An 8,734-nucleotide genomic window follows, 5' to 3' on the forward strand; every position below is an offset into this window, starting at 1 on the left:
CCCGGAATTTAAAGCTGGATCCGCCCCTGTGTAGACTGCCAAAATTCAGTTTTGCTGGTTACAACAGGGGCGGAGGCAGCAATTTATTAAATAAATCTGCAGCTCCAAGCGCGCGTTTTCTTGAAGTTCGCTATGTGCTAAATTTCAAGCCTGTGAAGTTCAAACATATTGAGAGAAATTTTTATGGTTTGCAGCTTTGTAGGTGCATTTTATGAAAATTTTAATTTCCTGGGTTAACATTGGATGGAATTAACAATTTTTTCGGGGTCTGCTGATAGCGGTTTTCTGTAAGTTTCCAGTCTCAAGCTTGCGAGAAGCTGAAAAGTTTGCGAGCCTTTAAATTTGGAAGAATTTTTTGGCCCTCATATATACAGTGTGGTGTGTTTATTTCAGGTGATAACGTGGACTGTTGGATGGAAATCCAGCATGGAAAAGGTCCATGGGCGCCTCCAGTTAGCGGCATCGTGCCACTTGGATCAACCCTAACGCTAGTGGTAGCGATCAATGACTATCGAGGTAAGGGAAAAATGAAAATACTGGAATAAATAAATAATTTGCGAAGAAAACCGATAAACATGTTATGGGAGCAGGATACAAAGCGGCATCAGTAAACAGCAGAACAAGAGGCGCACAAGCAAACCAACTGTTATCAGTGGTGCGAATCTTGACTGATGGCTGATATGCCCAATTTAATGCAAACCTGCTGACCATTACGATGGCCATTCTAAGAAAAACCGTCGGCGAAAACCGTATGTGAATTGCTTGAATCGCATTAGTGGATGAATATCATGGAAAATGTGCGGCGGGAAATTGTTCTGGAATGGTTGCCAATTCCAGTGGTTTCCGGAAATTCAATTATCAAATAATCCACTAATCTGCTAGATAGAATTTAAATTCGCCAAAGTTATTGTCTGCGTCTAGACCGGCCAATCGAAATGTGTGCAAATTTATGCAGGCCGCATAAAAAACCCAACAGTGTTAACACGTGTTGAAAAAACGGACCCAAGGCAAATGGTCCCGTTATTATTAAACTATATAATTCTTTACATTTAATTAACATTGTGTCTGTCATCGTTTTTCTACTGCCTATTAAGTATCCCGAATGAATGCTTAAAAAGATTGAATACGTTAAGGATACGTGACTCAATTTTAGGCCTTTGCACAGAGTGAATCAACTTGCAAAAAATAACTATTTAGAGCAATTTTTCGATTTTTCTAGGCGAGTTTGACATGCGGGTAAAATCTTGCGTTGCTTCCGATGGAGGAGGCCACGTTATTCAACTCTCAGATGAGTTCGGTTGCGTGCTTCGACCGAAAATGATCAGTCGATTCCTCAAAGCTAGAGGCGCTGATGAAAGAGCCTCTGTAATCACTTATGCATTTTTCCATGCATTTAAGGTAAGACTTTTTTTAGCAAATTTACGCTAATATTAGTGACTCATTCAACTGCAGGATGTTCAATTGAAATGTATTTTTGCAGTTTCCTGATGCTTTGAGTGTGCACATCAAATGTAAAGTCGAAATTTGCAGACACGGTTGTCTGGACCACTGTCAGCTCCAGCCTAATAAAGGCCCGAATCTGGATGGAAACTTTGAACACTATAACAGTCCCTTGGATAGGAAGGACGACAAGATTTCTTCGTCTGAAATCAAAGATCGGTAAGTACTCAGCAAGTAATTGAGCGATTTTTTAAGCTTCCATTCTACTGATGATCTGCCTTTGAATGTCGTTTTTTGTTATTCTTAATGAGAGTTTTGAAATGTTCAGCAACTCATTTAAATGCTCAAGCTAAACCTACAGAATAATTGTTCATTTTAGGACCCCGGATCCTTTGGATGAACAGCTTAATGAGCAGGACATGCTTTATGATGATATTATTCATGAAAACGACGCAGCAATAGCTTCAGGTGAGTTACACTGAACTTATTGCCTAAATTTGGCACATTTTAAAAAAAGTTGCCGCAATTTGGTATTTTTTTTGGGTAAATGTCCAAAATACAGAGAAAAATGCGCTTAAACATGGATTTTTTTAATTGAAAATTCGTAACTTTCTAACCAGAAGTCATGCATAGCTGCAACAAACAGCAGTGGTGGAAATCGCATGTTATGCTCTATCATGCTGGCAAGTTTCATAAAAATTTCCAAATTACTCTAATTGTGGCGAATTTTTCAAGCAAAGACCGCGAACGCGTCTATTTGTATTCAAATAGTGTAATTCTTCCCGATTAAAGTGGCACACATGATTTTTGCAGGGGAGGAAATACCAGCCATTAAAATGTCCCTGAATGCCCATGTGAATAAGCAGAACAACAAAAAATCGTGGAAAAAACCCAACCCTGCGAACTCGAAAGAAAATGTTTTAAGGGAAACTGAAAAAAGTGCGAACGCGGCCAACAAACATGATAAAGACGAGGATGTTCTTGATGATGTTCTAGATTTAGAGGAAGTGGACGTTCATGCGGGGCCCCATCATGTAAGTAATTAATGTTTTACAAATAAACGTATTTTAAGAAAATTTAAAATCCCAAAAATCAGCAAAAATTTGAAGATTTTTTGAAAATTTTCCCCAATTAAAAGGGATGAAAAACTGCCAGTTTCTCCTGATTACTATGAAAAAACAGACAATATTCCCAGACATTCTCCAATTTTCCAATGGCGCACATTCCCAAAGTCGAAAAAAGCAAAATAATGATAAACATAAGACAACTCGAAATGTAACGGCATTACAACCATTAAAGACAAAGTATGGGTTTTAATTACCAGTCTAAAAGGCATTTGAAATCCATAAAAACGGTGCATCGACTAGTTACGTGCGGCTCAGACTATTTAAAAAAAACCTGACCGACTCCACTTTGCATTGTGTAATGTTTGTTTATTATGGCCCAAGTTCCCAGTATTGGAAATGCATTTAAATGTTCATGACTTCTTTATATGCGCATAATTCCTTGCATAACTGTTTTAACATGGAATGGGTGATTTTAAGCTAGCGTTTTGTATCCGAATTAATATTCACCAGCTTATTAGTTGAAATGTTTAACGGGCCCTTTAGATCGGCGATTCTATACTGGTGTAGGCGGCACTTTATTTGCATTCGCTAGACGACAAAGTGCTTTTAGAAGTTGTTTATCGCTGCACTTGAGTTAATCAGTCTTGGTGTGGCTCACCATCTTCATCTTCAAGTGCAATAAAACGCGCTAAAGAGCTTAAAAGGACTGATGTGCTTAGTTTAGCTGCTAGATTTAAATTACGGTACTTTGTGTCAAATAGATGAACATTTATCTAGGAAATGTTCCATGTGGGCCAGGAGAAATTCCCGCATGGGCCTCGGAAGTTGGAATTGCCAGTCGCAGCTCCACGCAGCTTGGAAGAAGTAAATCTATCATCTTCCGAGGAAGAAGGAAAATTATCGCAAAATTCCAGCGAGAAACTTAATCAAACCCGGGAAATTCCCGTTTCACTGGTAAAGTTTACTATTATTACCTTTGACATATTTCCATTCGTGATCAAAGTACGTTGGTAATAGCAGACATTTTATTTTAGCACACCTCGTATTTTAGAGTTCTTTTTCAAACATAAAATGAATCAAGCCCGCCATATAGATCATAACTATGATAAAATTATGTTTTATGGATCCTGCAATAGTGAAATCAGGTTCCCTACAATCTATTTCTGATGTTGCAATGATATTTCCAAATTTAATGAATGTTAGTAAATTACAAGGTGTGGACACAGAATGACGACTGTTGCAAAATGTTGCTGTGGAAATATTGAAGAGTTTTTACTTACTTACTTTTTTACTTCTTTACTGACTCATGTTTATTTTAGTATTCCTGTAAGTTTAAAAATTCAAGTTTTGAAAAACGCGCGAGTTTATGGAGCCTTTTTTTTTGGTGAGGTTTTGAGCCACCCAACCAACTCTAGGTGTGCGCAACAGAGCATTTCCCCAATAATTAAACAAATAATTTTCCAAGTCTCAATGGATATTTGGATAGGAATTTTCTCACAACTGCTCATTGTTTCATCTACGATAAATCCTTCTTTGGATGTTTGTGGTGCAATTGTCGACCCACCTAACAAAACCCATTAAAGACAGTCTGTTTGCGTTTCCAGTTAGAGAAGAACAATAGAAGACGAAGATCAATGGTGATATCCGACAGGAAAGCCAGAAGTGCAGATGTTGGTGTCAGTGGAATATACGAGGTCATTTCCGAAGCTGATTTGGCCTTCAGTCCTGATAATCGAGCAGAAGCAGTTACGGTGTTTCAGGTGAGTTTATCCGTTTGCAAAAAGGCTCGAATTTGATTTTTGTTCGGCTTTTTTAGGGCAGGATAAGAGAGGAAGTCGTCTATGGGATATGCATGCCAGTGCCTGGATTCAGTATACTTTTCGTGCTGGTTGCAGTTTCAGCTGTTGTTTCAGCGCTAGTTGCAGGAACACTCTTGTATAGGTAATTTTTGGATTCTTTGCTTATTTATTTTTTAATGTTCTAGAAAATCTAGCTTAATTCCAAACACTGGCTGCTGCTTTTTCCAAAGGAAAGCTTCAGTAGACGAGTTCTAACAGCTCCAAATACAAACACTCTCTATTTTTGGGAAGCTTCAAAAACGGAAACTTTCCCATAAAAAAAACACTAGAAATTTTGAAATTGAACAAAGAATGGAATTCGGACAATTAGTCTCCAAGTGTCTCAACATTCTTAAACAAGGAACAAAACCCCAATCAAAGCAATTGAATAGAAAATAAAACAAAAATTCTGATAGGCGCTTATTTAAACAGTAATTGCACAATACAGGTAATAGAATGTAGCAAATAATTCAACGAAAAATTGTTAGGTATCAGCTTCAAAAAGAGCATATAGCAAGGCAACAACAGCAACAGCAGCAACACCCAAACGGCTCAATTCCCATGAGCATATTTTCCAGCTGGATCGGTTTGAAGCTGTTGAAGCCATCGACTTCTTTGGCCACTCTTCGACCAGAATCCAGCATGTCGGATCACAATGGAACGATGGATACGTCCTTGTCCATTGCGTCTAGTTCGAATGGAAAAACTCTGAGTGGTAGAGATTAGGGAGCTTCGGGTGCACAAAAGTCTATTTTTTCAAACAACTAATACCAGTTATTTAAAAGTTTACGGGCAACATTGCAATATAGAAGGCGACAGAAATGTTGCCTCTATTGTAGATTGTAGATACTGTTTAGTGTAGGAATTCAATGTAAATAATATTTTTTATTATTTATTGCTTTTGTTTTTTGACCCCTAAAACACTCTATCGGGAGGTTACGATTAATTAAGGTTGCTGATAGGATAATTTCGCAGAAAAGCTCAACTCAAAAGTAACGAACTTTTAGTTAATTGCTCAATTTTATGCTCAAGGCAGCAATCTGCTCGTGGACAGCAGTTGATTTATTTATTTTTTAATTAGAACTATTCTAGCTATATTAAATCGTTTGTAAGTAGTCGGTGGTGGGTAATTATTTACTGTTTTAGGGGCCAAAGATTGCTAATTTATGTTATCACTTACTCTAAGCAAGTTGCACGGATTTCACATATCACTTAAAACTTTCAATTAAAAAGTGTATAGGAAATGTGTTTTGTTAAACACGTTAATTAATTTGTGTAAATATATCATACACCAGTATTTTATTACGTGTTTGCTAAACGTTACTGATCCAATTTATCTGCTTGTTTGCTCAGTTCTTTTTATTTGAATTTGGGCAGAAAAATCGGCGAAAAAAAATAATTTAAAATTTAATCAGTACAATATAGCACACCCATACGTGTATAGTGTTTGTTAATAAAACCAGAGTGTCCGCTAGTGTTTTTTAATTAGTCTGCATAGTTTATTTATGTTAAACTTTAATGTCTAGCTAGTAGGTTCTTGGTTATTGTCCCAATGAAGTCAAATTGGGATTCGAAATTTATTTCGTTCAGTCGAGTGGATATTTTTTAATAAAATTTTAAATAATTCGTGTTTTTTGGGTTTCAAATTTATTCATGTATGACCTTCATTTTTTCATGTGTTTCATTCCGTTTCCACCTAATATATTATGTATATGTTATATTTATTCACTTCTACACTACAAGAGGCTATTTAATTTATTTTACACGTTTGTATATATTTAATGGGAATATAAATCATTAGACGAGTAGGTTTCGTTCGTTTTATTTGTGTGCGTTGCACTCAAACCATTCTATAAAATATTAAAAAGCGTCAAATGCGTTTTTGTGTATTTTCTGCAGGAGCCCAAGAATTCCCGCTTCTTATCTGAAAGTAATACAATTAGCAGTTAAAATATCGCCAAAGTAAAGTAGCGCATTAGAATGAAAAACAGCAATTAAAACCTTAAAAATCAGATTAGAAAAGATTTTTTATTTACTCATTAGCTTGAAGCTAAGAGCGGCATAAAAACAAAACAGAGCAGGTAAGATGGACAAGATAAATCTAAGTTATACAGGTACATGATAAAAAATACGTGGCTTTAATAATTAGACAAAATACAGGTTGTGGAAAATAAATTAATGCAATTAAAGATAAATAATTTACCTCCACCCATAGTCCGACAGTATTTACACAATGTACAGGGCGTCCCTGATTAATAACCAGAAAACGATTGAAATGCTGCTAAAATCATGACGCCCTGTATAGTAGAAATCGATAAATTACCTTAAAAAACTGCTACGGCAATTGAAATGGAAGCCACTCAACCAATGGGTGTTTGTTATCCATTGAAATTGCCGCCCAACTAAGCCTATATACCCAGAAATTGTTATTCGACTAATGGAAATTAGATGTCCTATGAGGTAACTTATACTATAAATACTATAAAGTTCCAATAAAAATGGAAGTACTTTGTTATGCGCTATCGCATAATACATTTTTAATTAATCTTGGAACCGTTTTGATAATTCGATGGGAATGTGTTAAGCAAATAAAATCAACCTTAAACTTAGCAAAACGGTACCGCAAACTTACTTATTCACTGTAGAAACAACGTGCAGTTATTTATAGTTATTTAAATTATTACAAAGTAAGAGGTAGTGCTGACATGTTTATCAAAGTGATTCAGAAAAGGGCGACATGTTTCCAACCAGGAGTTTTTTTTTAATGCGAACATTTGCTATTAGAACTAAAAATTTTCCCGGCAAGAGTTGCAGTTGCAGGGTGTAATTAAACACATTTAAAAATTGCCTTGAAACACTGAAAAATAATTTAGCCAACATTACACGCCTACCAAAGAAGTCACTTCCGATCACGAATAAAAGCAGCTTTTTGAGGTGGCCACCGTTTTACCGGCCACTTTTTGAGTGGCTGTAAACCCAACCCAACCGACGATTTTCTTATGAGTGAACGGTTTCAACTTGACGCACAAAAACGCCGACATCAAGCAGGAAATTATCATTATGGCCAGCAGAACGATCAAAGTGGCAGCAAATCCAGACGTGGTCATACAAATCAGCCCACTAGCCGCCACTACTTGATCATTGGAAGCTGGGAAAACCATCGTGGGGGCTGTAGATGTGCTGTTCTCATCCAGGGAGAATGTCAGATCTCCTGTACTAACTACGCGAATTATTCGATTGACGCCCACTTCTGTTTCTGGATCGTTGCTGAGGGATCTTCGCACTCTTCTTTCATCGCGCGGATGACCGGAATGGAGGTAGTGTTCCACTGGGAGGCCGGGTGGGGGTCCATATTGGTTGTCTGGACCGTGGGAGATGTCCAAAAGGCTGCTTTGGTATCTGGAAATTTGCCCAGTTGAGTAACCCTTTCTGGGATTTTTGAGGGTTGGTTTTGGTGCGCTGATCGGGTTTTTTCGGGTGTAAGCTTTTCAGATTTGGTTCAGAATTAAATATATTAAGTCGATGAGGAAATCAGGGTTTTATCCCTCAGAGCCCTACAGCGTCCAAAATTTCAACATGTGTTCAACGATGCAGAAAATATCCTCACTTCTTATGACCATTTTCTCAACTACTCTCAAGAGATTCTTCTTGCATTATGTTTTCTCAGAAATTTCTCACCTCTAAAGATATAGAAAGAAAAGTACTATGAGATAAATATAAGTGAATTCTTGCACGCCTTGAGGAGTTACGCAATTTTGGTTTCAAGCTGGAACATTCGCTCATTCGAGCCCGATATTTGAAGGATTCTGAAAAATCAATTCAATGACACCTCTTCTCAAGCTTAAAATATTCTTTCTGCGGTGAGGTAAACGCAAATAGAATCCTGCACCTCGACTCAGTTGGAAGTTAGAGTGTTTTTCAGCTCGTGTAAAAATGTTCAACATTTTTATTGCGCTTGATTTTTAAGAATTTCTGAAAAATTCATCAATCATTTGATTGGAATAAGACTTAGTACATTCATAGCATAAAGCCTTCTAAATACTGTAACAAAAATTCAAATAGATTCGTGTACGCCTTTGGAAGTTGCAGCTTTTCTTTCGTTTGACTACAGCTTTTAAAACATTCGTTTATTTGCCGCTGATCTTTGAAGGTTTCTCAAAAATCCATAAAATCTCCAATTTAATCAGAACTTTGTCGAATTTACGCAGACTATTCTGTTTTCTCTTCCAGAAAATGTCAGATAAATACTTGCGTTCACTTCGAAGATTCAATTCATTTGCGTGCAGGTGTCACAATGTGTGCTAGATTGTGTAAAAGAACTTACAACCCTGGCCGGGAGCTCAAACAGAATAAAACTCACTTGGGCAACTGGTACTAACAGGAGCAAAG

The 8,734-nt window shown here is 37.0% G+C and overlaps 2 protein-coding genes across 3 annotated transcripts in view; one reads left to right on the forward strand and one right to left on the reverse strand.

Moving 5' to 3' along the window:
- LOC109539818 overlaps positions 1-6,153 on the forward strand; it is a 24,064-nt gene extending 17,911 nt beyond the window's left edge. The window contains exons 6-14 of one of the 2 annotated variants that reach the window (XM_019907828.2): positions 394-516; positions 1,220-1,398; positions 1,481-1,659; positions 1,820-1,908; positions 2,254-2,474; positions 3,285-3,461; positions 4,112-4,267; positions 4,324-4,448; positions 4,834-6,153. In XM_019907828.2, the coding sequence (XP_019763387.1) occupies positions 394-516; positions 1,220-1,398; positions 1,481-1,659; positions 1,820-1,908; positions 2,254-2,474; positions 3,285-3,461; positions 4,112-4,267; positions 4,324-4,448; positions 4,834-5,071 (1,487 nt within the window). In that variant the 3' untranslated portion in view covers positions 5,072-6,153. The remainder of the gene's footprint in view (positions 1-393; positions 517-1,219; positions 1,399-1,480; positions 1,660-1,819; positions 1,909-2,253; positions 2,475-3,284; positions 3,462-4,111; positions 4,268-4,323; positions 4,449-4,833) is intronic. The other variant, XM_048668342.1, reaches the window with a different exon arrangement.
- A 201-nt stretch (positions 6,154-6,354) lies between these two features.
- The window catches only part of LOC109539819, a 19,281-nt gene continuing 16,901 nt past the window's right edge, over positions 6,355-8,734 (reverse strand). Inside the window, exon 8 of the mRNA XM_019907830.2 lies at positions 6,355-7,744. Coding sequence (XP_019763389.2) covers positions 7,255-7,744 — 490 coding nt within the window. The 3' untranslated portion in view covers positions 6,355-7,254. The remainder of the gene's footprint in view (positions 7,745-8,734) is intronic.

This window comes from Dendroctonus ponderosae, unplaced genomic scaffold (genome assembly GCF_020466585.1).
Source record: "Dendroctonus ponderosae isolate FM_Combo_2020 unplaced genomic scaffold, Dpon_F_20191213v2 Dpon_F_20191213_7, whole genome shotgun sequence".
In the NCBI taxonomy this organism is placed as follows: domain Eukaryota; kingdom Metazoa; phylum Arthropoda; class Insecta; order Coleoptera; family Curculionidae; genus Dendroctonus; species Dendroctonus ponderosae.